Genomic DNA, 19,937 nt, shown 5'->3' with positions numbered 1-19,937 from the left:
GTCCCCGTCCCTCCTGTGGGCTCTGGTTCCTCTCGGCGGTCTGCGCCGGTGCCTCATGCCGGCCCTAAAATGTCACCTCCGGCGTCAACGGGGCCACCCACCGTGTCCCCAGCACCACAGCAGCGTGGGGACGGATCCAGTGGCCCCGCTCTGCACCCCGGGCAGCTCGGAGGCGCATCTCTTATCGCTGCCATCCGGATTTCCTCTCTGAGTCATTTCTGCTCCATTGCGGCCACCCGGCACCGAGCGCGAGACGCCGTGTGCGTGCCCGTACCGTGACGCTCGGCGCGCACAGCTGTGCGTCCTCGGTGCCGCCAACCCCGGTGCCTTCCTCCCCGCAGGTCTCCGCCGGGCGCCGCGTCCTGGCGGCGCTGAGCTCGCCGGGCGGGCGGGCAGCCATGGGGAGCATCTACAAGGAGTACTTCAACACGGAGAAGATCCGGGAGCACTACAACTTCACCAAGGAGGAATCGGAGAGCTCGCCCAGCGCCTCGCGGTGGGCGGTCTCCATCCTCATCGTCGTGCTGTGCTGCTTCATCGTGCTGGAGAACCTGCTGGTGCTCATCTCCGTCTGCCGCAACAAGAAGTTCCACTCGGCCATGTACATCTTCATCGGGAACCTGGCCTTCTCCGACCTGCTGGCCGGCTTGGCCTTCATGGCCAACATCCTGCTCTCGGGGGCCACCACCTTCCACCTGACGCCGGTGCAGTGGTTCGTGCGGGAGGGCACGGCCTTCGCCACGCTGGCCGCCTCCGTCTTCAGCCTGTTGGCCATCGCCATCGAGCGCCACGTGGCCATCACCAAGGTGAAGGTCTACAGCAGCGACAAGAACTGCCGCATGGTGCTGCTCATCGGCGCGTGCTGGGTGATCGCCGCCGCCATCGGCAGCTTGCCCATCATGGGCTGGAACTGCATGAGCGACCTGCACGACTGCTCCACCGTCCTGCCCCTCTACTCCAAGCGCTACATCCTCTTCGTCATCACCATCTTCACCCTCATCCTCCTCACCATCGTGGGGCTCTACAGCCGCATCTACTGCATCGTGCGCTCCAGCCACGCCGAGATCGCCAGCGCCCAGACCCTGGCCCTGCTCAAGACGGTCACCATCGTCCTGGGGGCCTTCATCATCTGCTGGCTGCCGGCCTTCATCATCCTCCTCATGGACGCCTCCTGCCCTGTCCGGGCGTGCCGGATCCTCTACAAGGCGAACTATTTCTTCGCCTTCGCCACCCTCAACTCGGCCGCCAACCCCATCATCTACACGCTGCGCAGCAAGGACATGCGCCGGGAGTTCCTGCGGGTGCTGTGCTGCTGCGGGGCCGGCCGGGGGAGCGAGCCCCCGGGGCGCTGCATGCTGCCGCTGCGCAGCTCCAGCTCGCTGGAGCGCTGCACCCAGAAGCACGAGCTGCCCACCTCGCCCATCACCCGCGAGTGCACCACCTCCGTCTGAGGGGTCCCACAGGCACCCCACGGATGCCACGTGGACACCCCATGGACATCCCATGGACACGTCACGGATGTTCCATGGACACCCCATGGATATTCCATGGAAATCCCATGGATACTCCATGGACACCCCGTAGATGCTCCATGGACCCCCCATGGACACCCCATGGGTGCTCCATGGACACCCAGGGACGCCCCGTGGGTGCCCCATGAACGCCCCATGGATATCCCATGGATATCCCAGAGATGCTCCATGGATATCCCAGGGTTGCCCCAAGGACAACCCATGGAAACCCCATGGAAACCTCATGGATACCCCATGGGTGTCCTGTGGATGTCCCATGGATACCCCATGGACACCCTATGGATACCCCATGGAAATCCCATGGAAACCCCATGGGTGTCCTGTGGATGTCCCATGGATAACCCATGGAAACGCCATGGATACCCCATGGAAACCCCATGGACACCCCAAGGATTCCCCATGGAAACCCCATGGCCACCCCATGGCCACCCCTGGCCCCCCACGGCCCCACAGACACCCCACAGCGGGCACAGCGGTACGAAGGGCGCCGTTTCGGGGGCCGGGCTTCCCTTTCCAGGTACGGACGGACGGACAGATCCCCCCCACACCCTCCCAAACCCCCTCCCCGTCTCCTCACCATCCCGTGCCGCGTGCGTGTGCGCGGGCACGGCCACGCGTGCTCCTTCCCACGCCCTGCCCGAGCCCCGGGGCCGCCGCCGGGACCCGTTGGACGGGTCGGCGCGGCACCGCCGGCGCCGGTGGCGAATTCCCTTCCCCGTGGGGCTCCCCGGGCTCGGGAAAAAACCCAGCCCCGTGGGAAATGCCGTGGGGTGGAGGTGAGGGGGGCGGGTATTTTTTTTTGGGGGGGGGGGGGACACACCAGTGTCCTCCCACCGCGTGCTGGCACGCGGATGGGGCCCCTGCCGCGGACCCCCGACCCCGGCACCCGCCCACAGGCAATGTTTGTATTAAAACGTGGCTTTTCCACCCGCCTCCGTCTCCTTCGTGGGTGGGGATGGGGGGTTTTTTTTGGGGGGGGGGACGACACCCAGAGCTTGGATGGGGGTGTTTTTTGGGGGGGGGGGGGCGGGGACGGCACTGGGGACACGTCTTGGTGCTCCCTGGGCGCATCGTGCCGTCGCCGGTGCCGAAAGCAGCCCCGGGGCTCGCTGCGGTGGCGGGAACGGGAAGCCGGGGTTTTCCTGCGCCGGGGGGGCTGGGGGCGGCCGCCTTCTGCTTTCTGTTCCTCTGGGACCCGGGGGCCAGACGGGAACAGCCCTGGGGGGAGGCGGCCGGTGGCGGCGGGCCTGTGCGCACGTGTGTGCGCGGGCGTACGGGTGTGTACGGGTGTGTGTGCGTGTGTATTCTTGTCTGAGAGTGTGTACACGCGTGTATGTGTGTGTACAGGTGGGTATGTGTGTGTACGGGTGTGTACGGGTGTCTGTGAGTGTGTACACGTGTGTATGTGTGTGTGTACACGTGTCTACGGGTATGTACGCCTGTCTATGAGTGTGTACGGTTGTGTATACGTGTGTACACGTGTCTATGAGTGTGTACGGGTCTCTATGAGTGCGTACGCGTGTGTACGTGCGTGTATTCATGTCTATGTCTGTGTACACGCGTGTGCAAAGACGGACGAGGCCCCGTAGGCCCCTGCTGCCCCACGGCCACCTCTGGCCCCTGGGGGCTGCACTCGGTTGGGCCTCACCCCCCCCCCAACCCCACAGTGGTAGGACCCCAATCCCCCCCCCCGCAGTCCCAGCAATGGTACGACCCAGAGCCCCTCAACCCCACAGTGTTTCAGCCCATATCCCCCCCATCTCCGCGTTGGTACGGCCCAACCCCCCCCATACCCACAATGGTACGACCGACCCATGCCCCCTCCACCCCTACAATTCCCCCCCAAATCCCCCCAGTGGTACATTCCACCCCCCACAATAGTCCACCCCAATCCCCCCCTCCAGTGGTTCAGCCCCCATCTGTACCCCCCCCCAAATCCCCCCAATGGTACATTCCTCCCCAATATCCCCCCCCAAACTCCCACAATGGTACATCCCACCCCCGAATCCCCCCCCCCCAAATCCCCACAATGGTATGTCCCACGCCAAATATCCTCCCCAAATCCCACAGTGGTACGCCCCACTCCCCCCACCCCCCCACCCCGCAGTGGTTCAGCCCCCCCCCCCGTGACCCCCCATCCCCATAATGGTACACTCCACCCCCCCACCAGTACAACACCCCACCAAACCTCCCCAATGGTACATTCCCCCCAAATATCCCCCCTCAAATCCCACAGTGGTACGCCCCACTCCCCCCCCCCCGCAATAGTTCAGCCCCCTCCGTTCCCCCTCCCCCCAAACATCCCCCCCTAAATCCCTACAATGGTACATCCCACCCCAGCTAGTTCCCCCCGCCCCACCCCCGAATGGTCCCTCCCGGTCCCCCCCCCTCCCCCCTCTTCCCCACCCCCCCCGGAATGGTCCCGCCCGGCCCCGCCCCCGCCGTTTTCCGCGCGCTCCCGTCCCGGCCCCGCTCCCGCCGCCGCCCTCCCGATGCCGGCCCGGGCCGCGCCGCTGCCCCCGGCCCCGCTGCCCGCCGAGCTGCGCCGACGGTGAGTCCCCGGGGCACCGGGGGGTACCGGCACCGGGAGCACCGGGAGCACCGCCGGGGCACCGCCGGGGCACGGCCCGGGGGCGCTGCTCAGGGCTGGCTGCGGCGGGGCGGTGCGATGCAACACGGTGCGGCGTAATGCAACGGGCTGCGATGCAACGCAACGGGCTGCGATGCAATGCAACGGGCTGCAATGCAACGGGCTGCAGTGCAATGCAATGGGCTGCAATGCGATGCAACGGGCTGCAGTGCAACGGGCTGCAGTGCAATGCAATGGGCTGCAATGCAATGCAACGGGCTGCGATGCAACGGGCTGCGATGCAGTGCAACACAGTGCAATGCAGCGTAATGCAATGCAACACAGTGCAGCGTAATGCAATGTGCAGTGCAATGCGATGGGCTGCAGTGCAATGCAACGCAACGCGGTGCGACGTAATGCAACGCAGCGTGATGCAAGGTGCAATGCAACGCAACGGGCCGCAGTGCAATGCAACACGGTGCGATGTAATGCAATGGGCTGCAATGCAACGCAGCGCAGTGCAACGCGATGCAACATGGCGCCACGTAATGCAGTGCAATGCAATGGGCTGAGGTGCAACGTAACGTGGTGTAACGTAATGCAATGCAATGCAACAGGCTGCAACATAATGCAATGCGATGCAATATGGCACAGTGTGATGCAACGCAACGTAATGCAATGTGTTACAGCAAGCTGCAATGCAATGTCATGCAATGCAATGTAACGCAATGCTATGCAGTGCAATGCAATGCAACAGGCTGCAATATGATGCGATGCAATGTAGTGCAATGTAATGCAACGTAATGCAATGTAATGCGATGCAATGCAATGCAATGCAATGTAATGCAGCGGCCTGCAATGCAATTCGACTCAGTGTAGTGCCATGCCGTGCAATGCAATGTAATGCAACGTGGTACGACATAACAGAATGCAATGCAACGTGGTGCAAGGCCATGCAATGTAATGCGACATAACGCAATGCAACGTATTGCAATGCAATATGATATAATGCAACGCGATGCAATAGCATGTATGCGCTGCATGCAATGTAATGCAACACAATGCAACGCACCACAAGGCAATGTAATGCAATGCAACGCAACATGCTGCAACACGCTGCAGCGCAATGCAATGTAATGCAACGCAATGCAACACAGTGACCCCCTCCACTGCTCTGTGCATTGACCCCCCCGTGCTTTGCAGCCCACGCTGGGCACAGCCCTGACGCCCGGCAGCACCCCGCACCTTGCTGTGTGGTGCTGATAGCGCCCGGCAGCGTGGTGTGGTGTGGTGACAGCACCCTGCCTTGCCCTGCACTGACAGCCACCCTGTGTTGCGTCGCACTGCGCTGACACCCCCCTCATTGCACTGCGCTGACAGCCCCCATGCTTTGCATTGCCTTGCACCGCACTGGCAGCTCTGCTTTGAGTTGCACTGCACTGCGCTGACATCTCCGTGTTGCACTGCACTGCACTGCACTGCACTGCCACCCCTGCTTTGCACTGCACTGCACTGACACCCCGCTCATTGCACTGCATCTCGCTGCATGGCTCCGACAGCCCCAGGCCGGGCACTGTCCTGCCCCCCCCTCCCCCCCCCCCCCAACCCGTGCAGAGCATCGCCCCCAGGCAGTGCGAGGATCCCGATGCACTGCACGGCCCCCCTCTTTGCCCACCCCCGCACTGCATTTCCCCCATGCACTGCTCTGAAGTCCCCCGTGCAGTGCAATGCCCCCGGTGCTGTAATAATACCCCCCAGCACTGCAATAACCCTCCCAATTCTCGCCCTGACCCCCCCAGGACTGCCATAAACCCCCCAATTCTTGCCGTGACCCCCCCAATTCTTGCCCTGACCCCCCCCAGCACCTCTCCACATCCCCAGCCCCAAGCACCGCCATGGGGCACGGTTCCCCCCACTGTGCCCACTCCCCCTGTTGCCCCCCCTCCCCCTTCCTCTGCATGGGGCAGCCCAGGCCCCCAGCATTTGGGGGGGCCACTGAGGACTGGGGGGGGCAAACGCCTGCCCCGCGGCTGGGCCCCACGTGGCAATGGGGGCGCCCGCCCGTGCCCCCACGTGGCTTTGTCCCTGCGCTGCCACCCGGGGCAGGAAGAAAGGTTTGTTGGGGTTATTTTTTTTTGGGGGGGGGTGGGGGGGGAACACGCACACCACGCTCAACCCCATCCCCTCGTGGGGTGGCAGCATGGCGGGGAGGGGGGCACGGAAATTCCTGCCTTGATTTCTCCCGGAGGGGGGGGGGGTGTTGCAGAAGCGGGACTCCCGCCTTCCTCCGGGGAGCACGGGTTTGGCGCCCGCTCCCGCTCTTGTGGGGTGTGCGTGTATATTGGGGGGTGGGGGGGTGGGTGGGGGGCATCATCCTGTGCGCGTCCCCCCTGCCCCCCCCAAAAAAAATCCCCGCTCGCCCCGTGTCCATGGGGAGGGCGCCCGGAGGGGCTGGCGCTTCCTGTGCCGCGCTCCCCGGCCGCTATTGTCCCTTCCGCTCTCCTCCCGGCATCCCCCGGCCGGCGGCGAGGGGGGGGGGGGGGGGGGGGGCCCCCAGCGTTCACCCCGCGCGTGTGTGTGTGTGCGTGTGGTGTGGCGTGTGTCCCCCCCCACCCCCCCCAAAACCCCTCCCCGTGTCCCGTCCCGTCCCGTCCCGTCCCCCCCCCCAACAAACCCCCCACCCCTTTTCCCCACCACCACCCCAACCGCCCCTGCGAGTGCCGAGCCGCTTCGCTCTCCGGTTCGGCCGCCGTTCTTCCGGGCACACCACATCCGGCTCCCCGCGCCCCGGCTGCATGGCCGGCCCCAGCTGCCGGTGAGGGGACGCATCCTGCCCGGGGCGAGGGGGTCTTGGGGGAGGGGTGGGGGGGGGTGGGAACGGCACTGGGGGGTCCCCCAAACGGGGGCCGCGGGGGGCTCGGGGGCGTCCCGGCGCCGCTTTGTGCGCCCGCGGGACGGCGACACGTGGCTGCTGCCCCGGCTTTTCGGCCGTGCCCGTGCCCATCCTCGCACTTTATTCCCCGTCCCCGGAGCCGTTTCGGGGCGTAGATTTTGGGGTACGGCGCCGTTTTCTGCTCGCGCACGCAAGGGTGACCTTCCTTGGGGGGGGGGTTTTATGCGGGGACACGCACACACACGGACGGACACACGCGATTTCGGGGCGCAGCCGCCCGTCGTTCCTCCCCGCCGCGGGTCCCCCTTGACCCCCTGCCTCTCTCCTCTCGCAGGCTGCAAGATTTGGAGCGGGATGAAGAGAGCCTGAGCGAGAAGGTGGGTGCCGGGTGCTGCCGCCGCCGGCGGGAAACGCCTTTCCGGGCCCCCCCAACCTCCCCCCAGCGCGCGCCTTCGGCTCGCGGTCGGGCGCTCGGTGCCTCTTTCGCGCGCGGTGATTCATCGGCGTGGCACGGGAAGGGAGCGCTCGCGAGGCTCCGGTTTGGGGCCGGCCGCGGCGGCGGGCTCACCCCGGGCAGGGCGGGATGGGGACGGCGCGACGGGCAGGCCAAGTGAGAGCCCGTCTCCCCTTGCTGGCCCAGCTTTTCCCCGGACACGTGCCCTGCGGTGAGGTCGGGGTCCCGGTGCGGTCCGTATGTCCCCGCGTCCCCGTTGTCACGGATCTCGCCATCATGTCATGTCAGGAGGTCCCCCGGCAGCTGGGTGAGCGGCGCCCGGGTTCGGAGCCGAGCCCCCACGGGGAGGAACCCGCGTCCGCCCCCGGCCCACGCTGTCCCCTCCGTCCCCGCAGGAGAGCGTGCAGGAGAAGCTCAGCCTCATCCAGGGCTTCTTGCAGGCGGATGTGCAGGACCAGCTGAGTGAGCTCGAAGCCAAGCTGCGCTGCGAGGAGCTGTCGGAGGTGAGACCCGGTGCCCGGTTTCGTTGCGGGGGGGGGAGCTCGGCTCCATTTTGTTCGTGCCCCGTTCAAACCACGCCGATCCCCCCCCGCCCTCTGCAGGAGAGGTACCTGGCCAAGGTGAAAGCCCTGCTCCACCGAGAGCTCTCGGCGGAGAATGGGGACGCGGCGCCGCTGCTGCGGGCGTCCAACGGGTGCTCCAAGAACGGCGCCTACGGCAGCGACGAGGACTCGGAGCGGGCAGGACCCGACGGGGAAGAGGACAGTGCGATGGAGATGGAGGAAGCGGCCGCCTCTTCCTCTTCCTCAACCCCCATGCCGCGGGCGCGCAAGGCCAGGAGGAGCAGATCCAACGGGGAGAGCAAAAGTAACGGCTCTGCTCTTGCAGCCGCTTAAAAGGCAGCGGGAATCGCCCGCCGCGATTCAACGCGGAGCGGGAGCGCGGCGGTTCCCGATGGGGTGGAAAACACAGCCCCTCCGGAAGGGGTTTTGGGGTCTCTTTGCCTTGCTCGGGGCTGGGGGTGTCAAGGAGGGGGCTGTTGGCTGCCTGGGGGCCGCGGGAGGTGCAGGGCAGCGGGTCCCGCGCCGCTAACGCCGACCCTCGCTGTCGTCCTAACAGGGTCTCCTGCCAGCTCCCGGGTCACCCGCAGCTCCGGCCGGCAGCCGAGCATCCTGAGCGTGTTTTCCAAAGGGTCAGTACGCGGGGTGGGACCTGCACCTCCTTCAGGATGTCCCCGGGGAGCCTTCACCCTCCTCTCTCGATCCCCAAACCCGCCGGGCTCCCACGAGGAGCCGGAGCCCGTCGGCGCCCCGAAACGCTCGTTACGCCCGGCGTGGAACCCCGAGGGCTGACCCCGTGCGTTTGAAACCGTCAGGTCCAACAAACGGAAATCGGAGGAGGTGAACGGGGAGGTGAAGCAGGAGGTGAGCGCGGAGAAGGAGGATGAGGAGGAGCTGGAGGAGAAGGTGGGTGGCGGTGCCCGCGGGGGGTGAGCTCGTGGCCGGGGGTGCTCGTGCGTGCGCGTTGTTCCCGAGGCCGCCGCGTGCTCCGTCCTCATCCTCGTACACCCCTTCGTTTCTCCCTCAAGGAACAAGACGAGAAGAGGATTAAAATCGAAACCAAAGAAGGGTGAGGAGCAGAGCCTGCCGTACGAGCGTTTTCTGAGCGGACCCTCGGGACCCCACAGTGTCGGTTCCGGCCCCGTTGGGGCTGCAGGGTCGGGGCCGTTCGGCGCCATCAGCACGGGGAGGAGCAGGGGGAAGCAGGGGGTTTTGTGGGGAAGCGGGGGATCCAGCCTGCTCCACGCTCACGCTGCCTTCAGGGGCCACCGGGGACGTTTCTCTGCTCTGTGCCTTCATCCCCCTTCTTTGTGTTTTCTTACTCCCAGGTCTGAGATAAAAGATGAAATTACTCAGGTTAAAACTACAACACCTGCTAAAGTAAGTCGCTTTTCCAGCCCGCACCCCAGCGTTTTTGGTGCTTTTTTATTCTTATGGCTCTTCCACGTGGTGGCTGGGGTTCTCTAAAGGAAGGGGAAGCCCTTTCCAGCACGCACAGCTGCCCAAAACCAAAACCCGAGCGAGGTGGGGAGCAGTGCGGCCCGCAAGAGCTGCCTTGGCTGCTTTCAAAGAGCCTGGATGCTTTGGGAACAAGAGCACGGGGAAGGAGCTCGGAGCCCGAGGCTGGTGGAGGAGAGGGGAGAGAAGAGCTCATGCCACCTCCCGTGTCTTGCAGACCACCCCTCCCAAGTGTGTCGACTGCAGACAGTACCTCGATGACCCTGACCTCAAATTCTTCCAAGGGGATCCCGACGATGCCGTAAGGAATCGGCCCTATTTCGGGCGCGGGGTGCTGCCACGCGGGGAGCGCTCCTCCAACGCCCTCCTCTCTGTGTCTCGCCCAGCTGGAGGAGCCCGAAATGCTGACCGATGAGCGCTTATCCCTCTTCGACGCTAACGAAGATGGCTTTGAAAGCTACGAGGACCTTCCGCAGCACAAAGTCACCTCTTTTAGGTGAGCTGGGGAGAGAGCAGGCTAGGAAAAGCCCCCGGATTCACAAATCTGGTGGAAAAAACAACACAAAACGCAACCTGGCTCCATCCCCACCAGCGTCTACGACAAGCGAGGTCACTTGTGCCCGTTTGACACCGGCCTGATCGAGAGGAACATCGAGCTGTATTTCAGCGGAGCTGTGAAGCCCATCTACGACGACAACCCTTGCCTGGACGGTGAGCGTGGTGCGGAGGAGCCCAGGGGTCCGCGGGGCCGGCGACCCCCCCATGGGACTCAGCTCTCCCCTCTGCAGCTCCTTGGGTTTTGGGCTGACGTCTGCGGCTTCTCTCTTGCAGGTGGGGTGAGAGCCAAGAAGCTGGGGCCCATAAACGCCTGGTGGATCACGGGGTTTGACGGCGGGGAGAAAGCCCTGATCGGCTTCACCACAGGTGGGTGAGCCAAGGCGGCGGGCTCGGTGCGGGGAGCGCGCCCGTGTCAGCGTTTAAGTCCTTGCTTCGATCAGGGATGGGTCAGGGTCGCTCCCACAGAGGCTTTTCCATTTGCTCCTGGCCTGAGCTGGGGGAAGAAGCTGCTTTTTTGGGGTTTGGAAGCGTTTCCCTTCCCCATTTCTGCAAGGAACAGGAACGTCACCCTTCCAGTAACCTGTTCTGTTCAAAGCAAAGGTGGCATCAGAGGAGGACGTAGCTCCCCTGTGCAGCAGCAAATGGAGCTTGTAGTGGCGAACAAACCTGGGGTTGTCTTTGCTTTCTAATTAGGTAGGAGCATGCCAGGAATAAAAGACAAGTCCATGGGTAGCGCGCCGCTACCCTGCGCCCTGCCTCGAGCTCCTGCTCGCCCTGCTCTGGTGTCAGTAGCTGTGAGCGTGGGCAGAGCTGTCCCTGGGCTTCCACGTGTGCTGAGGTCCCTTGTAGCCGTGTGGACGGGCTGGCTTCCCCCCGAAAAAACACCTGCTGCAGTCCTAGCTCGGTCCTGACCGCCCGGTTCCCTGGTTATTTACCTCCCGCTCTCGGCCGCAGCCTTCGCCGACTACATCCTGATGGAGCCCAGCGAGGAGTACGCGCCCATCTTCGCCCTGATGCAGGAGAAGATCTACATGAGCAAGATCGTCGTGGAGTTCCTGCAGAACAACCGCGACGTCAGCTACGAGGATCTGCTCAACAAGATCGAGGTGAGCAACCCCCGGGGGAGCGCCGGGCCGCGGGGAGAGGGCGGGGGGTTTGCTCCGCCGTCCTCTCCCCCCCTAACCTGCCCGTCCTCGCAGACCACCGTGCCTCCCGCGGGGCTGAACTTCAACCGCTTCACAGAGGACTCGCTCCTGCGGCACGCTCAGTTCGTGGTGGAGCAGGTGGAAAGCTACGACGAAGCCGGGGACAGCGACGAGCCCCCCGTCCTCATCACGCCCTGCATGAGAGACCTGATCAAGCTGGCTGGGGTCACCCTGGGGAAGAGGTGAGCCCCCCGGCCTTCCCTGCACGGCCGTGCAAACCCAAAGGTTTGCTCCCCAGCGGCTTTGCGGACAGGATCCTCCCAGGATGTAGCCCGGTGCTTGCTCCCAGCTGGGAGAAGTTGGGGATTTAGCCCTGGTGCCTTCGTAGCATGGGCAGCAGCGGGAGATGGCATCAGAAATCCTCCCAAAACTGGCCCAGAGGGAATCTCTTTGCTCTGTGGGTGACGGGGTGCTGAGCTGGAGCGCGTGGCGGGGCTCTCGGCGGTCCGAGGCGCGGGCTCACGGCTCTCACCTTGCCCGCAGGCGAGCCGTCCGGCGGCAGGCCATCCGGCACCCCACCAAAATAGACAAGGACAAGGGCCCCACCAAGGCCACCACCACCAAGCTGGTGTACCTCATCTTCGACACCTTCTTCTCGGAGCAGATCGAGAAGGACGAGAAGGAGGACGACAAGGAAAACGCCATGAAGCGCCGGCGCTGCGGCGTCTGCGAGGTAATGGCGGGCGGGCGTGTGGGGCCAGGCGAAACAGTGCCATCCCCGGCTCTCCTTCCACCCCGAACGCCTCCAGCCCCATTTGGGGTTGCCACATTACGAGTTCGCTGGCTCCGTGGGGACAGAGAACCACGGAATGGTTTGGGTTGGAAGGATCCCCTCTGGCCAGGGACATCTTCCACTAGATCAGGTTGCTCAAAGCTTCGTCCAAACCAATTCTGAACGCTTCCAACGCTGGGGCATCCACAAGTTCTCCAGGCAAAAACTGTTCCAGTGCCTCACCGCCCTGATGGTGAAGGATTTCTTCCTTAAGTCCAAAGAGGAGCGATTCCTGAGGCCACCCCATAGCCCCTGCCCCTCCTGCCTGTGGCGTCCCTGCTGCTCCTGCCCGCGCTCAAGCTGATTTCTCCCTGCTGCAGGTGTGCCAGCAGCCCGAGTGCGGCAAGTGCAAGGCTTGCCAGAACATGGTGAAGTTTGGGGGCAGCGGACGGAGCAAGCAGGCCTGTTTGCAGAGGAGGTACGTCCCTACCGAGCCACCCTGGTGGCATTTGTCCCCCTCCGGAGAGAGGGGACAGGGTCTGCAAAGTGCCAGGTCCGTCCTGGTCCCCGTACAACCGGGCTGCAGCCACGGTCCTTTTGTGTCCCCAGGTGCCCCAACCTGGCTGTCCGGGAAGCTGACGAGGACGAAGAAGTGGATGATAACATCCCCGAAATGCCGTCGCCCAAGAAGATGCTGCAGGGCAGGAAGAAGAAGCAGAACAAGAGCCGCATCTCCTGGGTGGGCGAGCCGGTCAAGGTGAGGCTGGGCGCAGGGGGCTGCAGCGGGGCCGTGTCTCTCGTGGGGATTTAAAGCTCTCCCCGACTGTCCCGTGCTTCCGCAGAGCGATGGGAAGAAGGACTACTACCAGAGGGTGTGCATCGACTCGGAGACCCTGGAGGTGGGAGACTGCGTCTCCGTCAGCCCCGACGATCCCACCAAGCCCCTCTACCTCGCCAGGTCGGTCCCTGCTCATGGTTGCTGCCAATTAGGGAGCCCTAATTGCTCCCCTAATTGCTCTGGCGAGGCTCAGAGCAACGCGGCCCCCTCCTGGTGCCCCGTAACCCTGGCTCCTCGCCCGCAGGGTGACGGCCATGTGGGAGGACAGCAGCGGGCAGATGTTCCACGCGCACTGGTTCTGCCCGGGCTCGGACACCGTCCTGGGGGCCACCTCCGACCCCCTGGAGCTCTTCCTGGTGGACGAATGTGAGGACATGCAGCTGTCCTACATCCACGGCAAAGTCAACGTCATCTACAAGGCGCCCTCGGAGAACTGGTCCATGGAGGTGGGTGACAGCCCTGCGAACTCCGGCTGGAATCGGCGCCTGGTGGCCGCGGCAAAGAGGCAGCGGCGCCGCTCCCCGCGAACACCCCTCTCCCAGCAGGGTGGGCTGGATATGGAGATCAAGATGGTGGAAGACGACGGGAGGACGTACTTCTACCAGATGTGGTACGACCAGGAGTACGCTCGCTTCGAGTCGCCGCCGAAAACTGAGCCCACGGAAGACAACAAGTACAAGTGAGCGCGAGCAGGGCGGCACGGAGGAACCGCTCCTTGCCAGAGCCGCTGGAGCCTCCCCGCGGCCCCGTCACCGCGCCCCTGTCCCTGTCCCTCAGGTTCTGCATGAGCTGCACGCGTCTGGACGAGGTAAGGCACAAGGAGATACCCAAAGTGGCCGAGCCCCTGGAGGAAGGGGATGGGAAGATGTTCTACGCCCTGGCCACCAAGAACGGAGTGCAGTACAGGGTGGGAGATGGCGTCTACCTCCTGCCGGAAGCCTTTTCCTTCAGGTTGGTGCTCGCAGGGGGCTGGAAGCACTTCTAGGGATGCAGTTCTGTCGATCCCACAAACTAAGCACCCAGCGCCCTGATTTCCGAAAGCTTTAGCCCTGATTTCACCTCCCATTATTGAACGGAGCGACGTTGCTCCGAGAGCCGAGCTGCTGCGTTTTGGCAGACGAACCGAAATACTTTGCGTATTGTTTTCCTTCAAAAGAAAGAGCTTGGGTGGATGAAAGAGGAAACAAGACCCTGCCTGCTGCTTTGTAATTAGGGGAAGAGAAATAGCAAAGCCCTTTGGGAAGAGGGCTGCAGCGTGCAGGCACCTTGCTTTGCAGCTGCGCGCTCTCCTGGCCGTTCGTGCGTGCCCCATTCTGGGGTGGCTCGGTGCCTGCGCTGCAGCGAGGGGAGCAGAAGAGGTGGAAGCAAGCAGAGAAGCGGGAGGAGGATGCGCTGGGCTGCGGTATTTTATTTGGGGCGCTGGAAAGGGGCTCCCCAACGTGTTTTGTCTGCCTGCTCCCCAGCATGAAACCCGCCAGCCCAGCCAAGCGCCCCAAGAAGGAGGCGGTGGACGAGGAGCTGCACCCGGAGCACTACCGCAAGTACTCGGAGTACATCAAGGGCAGCAACCTGGATGCCCCCGACCCCTACCGCGTGGGCCGCATCAAGGAGATCTTCTGCAACATCCGCAGCAACGGCAAGCCCAACGAGGCTGACATCAAGCTGCGGATCTTCAAGTTTTACAGGTGAGCAGTGCCGGGAGGTTCCCACCGGGGCTGCCTGGCATTTTGGGTGCCGGGAAGAGCTCGGTGGCGTCGGCACAAGGTCGCTGCGGAGCCCGCTGGTACCTCAGGCACCTCTGCAGGGCCGGGGAGAGCAGCGTGGGCACTGCCCGAAGGGATTCGGGGCCACCGGAGCCTCCACTGCGGCGTGCTGTCAGCGCCATCCCGGGGTGTGGGTGTTTACCCAAACATTTGCAGGCTCTTAGTCATCTCCCGCGCACCACGGGGAGATGTGTGCGAGGAGCCTTGGCAGCGGAGAGGAGCGTGCTAACGCTCAGACCACGTGCTTGAAGCCTTGCTTCCAGATCTCTCTGTCTTTAAATTTGCTTAGCTGCACAGCGCTGGCTTCCCCTCTCTCCCCCAAGAAAACCCCCAAAGCTCCTTTTGGTACGAAACAAGTCATCCCTTCGGTGCTGCGCCCAGGTCGTGCTAGCAGACATGTGCTGTGGGAGGAAATAAACCCGCTTCTCTCCGCGGAGATGGAGCTGTGCAGCGGGGGAGCACCACAACCTGGGTCAGACCAGGGTTAGGGTTTGCCCCGAAGCGTTTCCCCTAACCAGGAGCTCTTTCTGCAGACCCGAGAACACGCACAAGTCCATGAAAGCCAGCTACCACGCGGACATCAACCTCCTGTACTGGAGCGACGAGGAGACGACCGTCGACTTCCGTGCTGTGCAGGGCCGCTGCACGGTGGTGTACGGCGAGGACCTGACCGAGAGCATCCAGGACTATTCCGCTGGCGGCCTCGACCGCTTCTACTTCTTAGAGGTGAGGAGCACGTCCCCAAGGGACCTGAACAGATGCACTGAGCTCTGCCAGTCCGTGCCTCCCGTTTTGGCGACAGCATCTTGGTGAGGAAAGCTCTTTGTGTTCAAGTTTCCCAAACTCCTTCTCCCCCCAGGCTTACAACGCAAAAACCAAGAGCTTCGAAGATCCTCCCAACCACGCACGGAGCTCCGGGAATAAAGGGAAGGGGAAGGGCAAAGGGAAAGGTGAGTGTCTGGGGTGGGGGGGTGGCGGCAGCTTGGGGCACCCGTTCGCGCTTGCCGTTAGGTGCTGCAGAGCGGAGATAAGACTTGCCACCAGCCAGATGTTTCTGTGCTCTTCTCCCGCTCCGGTGCTCTCACAGGATGCAGCCCTGCGGTCTGTGGCTCTTTTCTTAAGGGACAGCTGTGCAAGGCCTCACCTCTTTGAAATAAACCTCTCGGCAACAGCATCTGGCCCCCCTTGAAGTTTTTTTCTTGCTGGCATCCCTCTGCTGGGGCTTACTGCTCTCTAGCGTAGGGCTTTGTACCCTGCCAAGGCAGGGAGCTGCTCCACGAGCTCCTGCTGCTCTGGTCTGAGCCTGAAGCTGTCTGACTGCATCCACGGGCCGTTGGGTGGAAAGGGATCGCGCAGGGAAAGAGGAGAGGCTTTCCTTCCAAATGCAAGGGCGTATTCTGGCAGTGGCAGAACAATTACGGGTAGAAAGGTGCTTTAAGCCGATGTTTTAACTGCTGCGGAGGAGGGCAGAAAAATTTGCCTCGTAAGCACTGAGAGGAGGAAATGACTTCGCCTTTTGATGTGAGCGGGGCTCTGCTTGCAGGCAAAGGCAAAGGGAGGTCGTCTGTCACCTGCGAGCAGAGCGAGCAGGAGCCGGCCGAGCTGAAGCTGCCCAAGCTGCGGACCTTGGACGTGTTCTCTGGCTGCGGGGGGCTCTCCGAGGGCTTCCACCAGGCAGGTGAGCGGCAGAGCGGGGGGAATCGGCGCTGGCCGTCTCGCTGCTCGCTTCCTCCGTCCCTTATCCTGGGAGCCCCGAGCTGGATCGGGGAGCACGAAGCGGCGCTCTGCTCATCCAAGCAAGCCCAAGACGCTCTGCGTCGTCTCCCCAGGCGTGTCGGAGACGCTGTGGGCCATCGAGATGTGGGAGCCGGCCGCCCAGGCTTTCCGGCTGAACAACCCTGGCACCACCGTCTTCACGGAGGACTGCAACGTCCTGCTGAAGCTGGTCATGTCCGGCGAGAAAACCAACTCGCTGGGGCAGAAGCTGCCACAGAAGGGGGACGTGGAGATGCTGTGCGGAGGCCCCCCGTGCCAGGGCTTCAGCGGCATGAATCGCTTCAACTCCCGCACCTACTCCAAGTTCAAGAACTCCCTGGTGGTCTCCTTCCTCAGGTAAGGAGGTGGCGGGGTGCGGGCTCGTCCCCAGGAGCCTCGACCGCTGCTCCATCCTCGTTCGTGGTCCCTCTCCCTCCTGGCAGCTACTGCGACTACTACCGGCCGCGGTTCTTTCTGCTGGAGAACGTCAGGAACTTTGTGTCCTTCAAGCGCTCCATGGTGCTGAAGCTCACCCTGCGCTGCCTTGTCCGCATGGGTTACCAGTGCACCTTCGGGGTCCTGCAGGTAGGTTCAGGGCACGAGCTCGGCACCCCGAGGCAGTTAACGAGAGCAAAAACCCTTTGACTCCAGCCTGGCTCTGCTCTGAACCATCCCCTCCAAAGCGGTGCCGTTTGAGCTCTTTGGTTTCCTTCACTCCTCCGCGGTAGAGGGAATTTCCCAGCTTTTTAAGGGTGCAGACTAGACGGGGATTGCCAGACCCCGTTGCTGTCCCCTCAGGCGTGTCCCTTCCTTCCCAGGCTGGCCAGTACGGCGTGGCCCAGACGCGGCGGAGAGCCATCGTCCTTGCTGCGGCTCCCGGTGAGAAGCTGCCCATGTTCCCCGAGCCCCTGCACGTGTTTGCGCCCCGTGCCTGCCAGCTGAGCGTGGTGGTGGACGACAAGAAGTTTGTCAGCAATATCACCCGGTGAGCCTTCGGAGCGCCGCGTGGCTTCTCGAGGGGCAGGGGTAAGGGTTTAGCTGCTCACGGCTTGCTCCGCGCTCCCAGGACGTACTCCGGCCCCTTCCGCACCATCACGGTGCGGGACACCATGTCCGACCTGCCCGAGATCCGGAATGGTGCCTCTGCCCTGGAGATCTCCTACAACGGGGAGCCCCAGTCCTGGTTCCAGCGGCAGATCCGGGGCTCCCAGTACCAGCCCATCCTCAGGGATCACATCTGCAAGGTACGCGGGGTGGGTGACGCTGCGCTAGCACCCGCCAGACCCAGAGATTAGGGCAGCAATGTTTTGTGGGTGCTGAGCAAACGGGGTGAGATCATCCCCAAGCAGTCCCTGTGTGTTTATCCCAAAACTTGGCAATTTGAGAGGAAAAGGAGGCTGGTGGAGCTGCTGGGATCTCTCCCTCTCCCACAGCCTTCTCCAGTGATAGGAATGGGGCCACAATCCTGGTGCTGGGCTGACCGGTGTCCCTCTGAGTCCCTTGCCCAGCCACCGAGCACTGGGGCGCTCTCCGATGGTGGGAGGTGACAGCAGGCTTGGCGTTTGCAGGACATGAGCGCCTTGGTCGCGGCGCGGATGAGACACATCCCCCTGGCCCCCGGCTCCGACTGGCGCGACCTGCCCAACATCGAGGTGCGGCTGTCGGACGGCACGACCACGCGCAAGCTGCGGTACACGCACCACGAGAAGAAGAACGGCCGCAGCAGCTCGGGTGCGCTGCGGGGAGTCTGCTCCTGCGCGGAAGGTAGGCGTCAGCACCCCAACGTGGTCTCCTGTTGCTGCCCGTGGACTGGGAGATGTTCCGCACCTTGCGTGGTGGGACGGGGGGGTTAATCCATTGCTAACCTTGCTAATTAGGGGTAGGTAATTCAGCCCAGCACCCCGTACGCCCATTCCTTGCCACGGACATCGTCCTGGTGTCCCCATCCCCGCAAAATGAGCTGCTCCCTGCTCCGCCGTTGATGTAAATACTTGCAAAGCCACTTTTCCCTCTGCGGCTCGAATGTATAAAGTAATACCTTCTACTCATCCCGCTTCAGCTGTTATTTGCTTTTTTAAACCTCCCGAGTGCAAATTTCCCAGCCTGCTCTACGAGCTTTCATTCTTTAATTTCATCTGCTGCAGCCGGCAAAGTTATTTCATTTCCACGTTTTCCAATGACACGGATGTGGCCGTGTTCCTCAAATGCTTATTTATTATTGCTGGCATTTACGGGGCCGCCTCTGATGGGAGCTGCTTGAGAGGCGTTTTGCAGCGAGCTGTGATAAAATTTAATCGGGCTGGTGGCGCGCGCGGCCCCACAGGGTCAGTCTGGGGAGAGAGAAGCTGATTGATAGCTTTTGCTGCTTTTTTTATGTATGGATAATTGCTCCCCGTCTCCCCCAGGGAAGCCCTGCGACCCCGCGGACCGGCAGTTCAACACCCTCATCCCCTGGTGCCTGCCCCACACCGGCAACCGGCACAACCACTGGGCCGGGCTCTACGGGCGGCTGGAGTGGGATGGCTTCTTCAGCACCACCGTCACCAACCCCGAACCCATGGGCAAGCAGGTGGGTGCCGCTGGATCCGGCCCCCCCAGACGAAGGGTGTCCCACTCGCTCGCTCTTGAACTGCTTCCTTTGCCGCCGCAGGGCCGGGTGCTGCACCCCGAGCAGCACCGGGTAGTGAGCGTGAGGGAGTGCGCCCGCTCCCAGGGCTTCCCCGATACCTACCGGCTCTTCGGAAACATCCTCGACAAGCACAGACAGGTGAAGCGCGGCCGCTCGCGCGCAGCCCCGTGGCACCGCCGAGCCCGCGCGAGCGTAACCCTACTTCTGTCGCAGGTCGGTAACGCAGTGCCTCCTCCTCTAGCCAAAGCCATCGGGCTGGAGATCAAATCGTGCGTGTTGGCGAAGCTGAGGGAAGACACCGCGGGTAGGTGCGGGCCGGCGGTTCCTACACCTCGCCGCCGCGCCTCGCCGGGGGGGCCTGGGGGGTTAGGACCGGCGGTTCTGCTCGATTGAAGCAGAAGATGGGGGAGATGGAGAATTAATGGGGGCAGTAACGGGGGCTCGGGGAGCGCCGCCGCCATCGCCCACCTCCTCTCCCCACAGCGCCCAGCGCCCCGGAGAAGATGGAAACGGTGGAACCGGCTGACTGACGCGCCTCCGGCACCGGGACTCCCAAACATGCACTGATTTATTTTATCCCCTTTTATTTTTTTGTTTTGTTTTGTTTTGATTTTTTTTTGTTTGTTCGTTTTTAAAATTCTCGGTCCGTGGGACCTTCCCTGCGGCTGTGCTCGTGCCCACGTCTCTGCCCTCCGCCGCTGTCTGTGATGGTCGAACTCCACTACCCCCCCGGTTCCCCCCCGGTGCAGCCCCCCCCCGGCCCCGGCAGGGCGCCCACGGGGCCCCCAGCACCTCCGGCAGGACCCCCCCAGGTCCCGGCCCTGCCCCGGCCCCCCCCATCTCCCGTTTTTACGCCGCATTGTATTGAAAATAATCGGCCGCTTTGTACAAGTGGGAATTGATACTTTATGTAGTTTTTATATGTTGTAATATTTCTTCAAATAAATCTCTCCTATAAATTATAGCCCCCCCCCCCCCGCCTTTCTCAGGCTTCGGGGGGCGCAGTAGGCC

The 19,937-nt window shown here is 63.2% G+C and overlaps 2 protein-coding genes across 8 annotated transcripts; both read left to right on the top strand.

The window, feature by feature from the left end:
* Nucleotides 1-346: 346 nt before the first annotated feature.
* S1PR2 (sphingosine-1-phosphate receptor 2) lies at nucleotides 347-2,451 on the top strand. Its single transcript, XM_035571699.2, has one exon. The coding sequence runs from the start codon at nucleotides 399-401 to the stop codon at nucleotides 1,449-1,451; it is 1,053 nt and encodes a 350-aa protein (XP_035427592.1). The 5' UTR covers nucleotides 347-398; the 3' UTR covers nucleotides 1,452-2,451.
* A 1,511-nt stretch (nucleotides 2,452-3,962) lies between these two features.
* On the top strand, nucleotides 3,963-19,891 carry DNMT1 (DNA methyltransferase 1). 7 transcript variants are annotated; one of them, XM_035571712.2, is made up of 34 exons: nucleotides 3,963-4,083; nucleotides 7,329-7,371; nucleotides 7,844-7,951; nucleotides 8,051-8,315; nucleotides 8,568-8,640; nucleotides 8,824-8,914; nucleotides 9,037-9,077; nucleotides 9,337-9,388; nucleotides 9,684-9,767; nucleotides 9,853-9,962; nucleotides 10,059-10,177; nucleotides 10,298-10,390; nucleotides 10,979-11,130; nucleotides 11,224-11,411; nucleotides 11,713-11,902; nucleotides 12,322-12,419; nucleotides 12,551-12,698; nucleotides 12,784-12,899; nucleotides 13,024-13,225; nucleotides 13,325-13,458; nucleotides 13,557-13,730; nucleotides 14,243-14,464; nucleotides 15,076-15,268; nucleotides 15,402-15,492; nucleotides 16,086-16,220; nucleotides 16,372-16,654; nucleotides 16,741-16,882; nucleotides 17,116-17,282; nucleotides 17,364-17,541; nucleotides 17,866-18,061; nucleotides 18,703-18,866; nucleotides 18,948-19,064; nucleotides 19,140-19,230; nucleotides 19,410-19,884. In XM_035571712.2, exons 1-34 carry the CDS (start codon nucleotides 4,025-4,027, stop codon nucleotides 19,454-19,456), a joined length of 4,566 nt encoding a protein of 1,521 aa, XP_035427605.1. In that variant the 5' UTR covers nucleotides 3,963-4,024; the 3' UTR covers nucleotides 19,457-19,884. The 7 variants fall into 7 exon arrangements, with proteins under 7 accessions (XP_035427605.1, XP_035427604.1, XP_035427607.1 ...); XM_035571711.2 differs by having other exon boundaries at nucleotides 3,982-4,083; nucleotides 13,322-13,458; XM_035571714.1 differs by lacking the exon at nucleotides 3,963-4,083 and adding an exon at nucleotides 6,643-6,916 and having other exon boundaries at nucleotides 19,410-19,891.
* Nucleotides 19,892-19,937: the final 46 nt, after the last annotated feature.

Source organism: Cygnus atratus, chromosome 30, assembly GCF_013377495.2.
Source record: "Cygnus atratus isolate AKBS03 ecotype Queensland, Australia chromosome 30, CAtr_DNAZoo_HiC_assembly, whole genome shotgun sequence".
Taxonomy (NCBI): domain Eukaryota; kingdom Metazoa; phylum Chordata; class Aves; order Anseriformes; family Anatidae; genus Cygnus; species Cygnus atratus.
This window is presented reverse-complemented; position numbering and strand designations above follow the sequence as displayed.

Coding starts and splice junctions, on each gene's coding strand:
- S1PR2 (XM_035571699.2), top strand. CDS start 399: ATGGGGAGCATCTACAAGGAGTACTTCAACACGGAGAAGATCCGGGAG.
- DNMT1 (XM_050716022.1), top strand. CDS start 6,897: ATGGCCGGCCCCAGCTGCCG. Junction 11,412..11,712: donor GGGGTCACCCTGGGGAAGAG/GTGAGCCCCCCG, acceptor CCTTGCCCGCAG/GCGAGCCGTCCGGCGGCAGG. Junction 18,062..18,702: donor AGTCTGCTCCTGCGCGGAAG/GTAGGCGTCAGC, acceptor CGTCTCCCCCAG/GGAAGCCCTGCGACCCCGCG.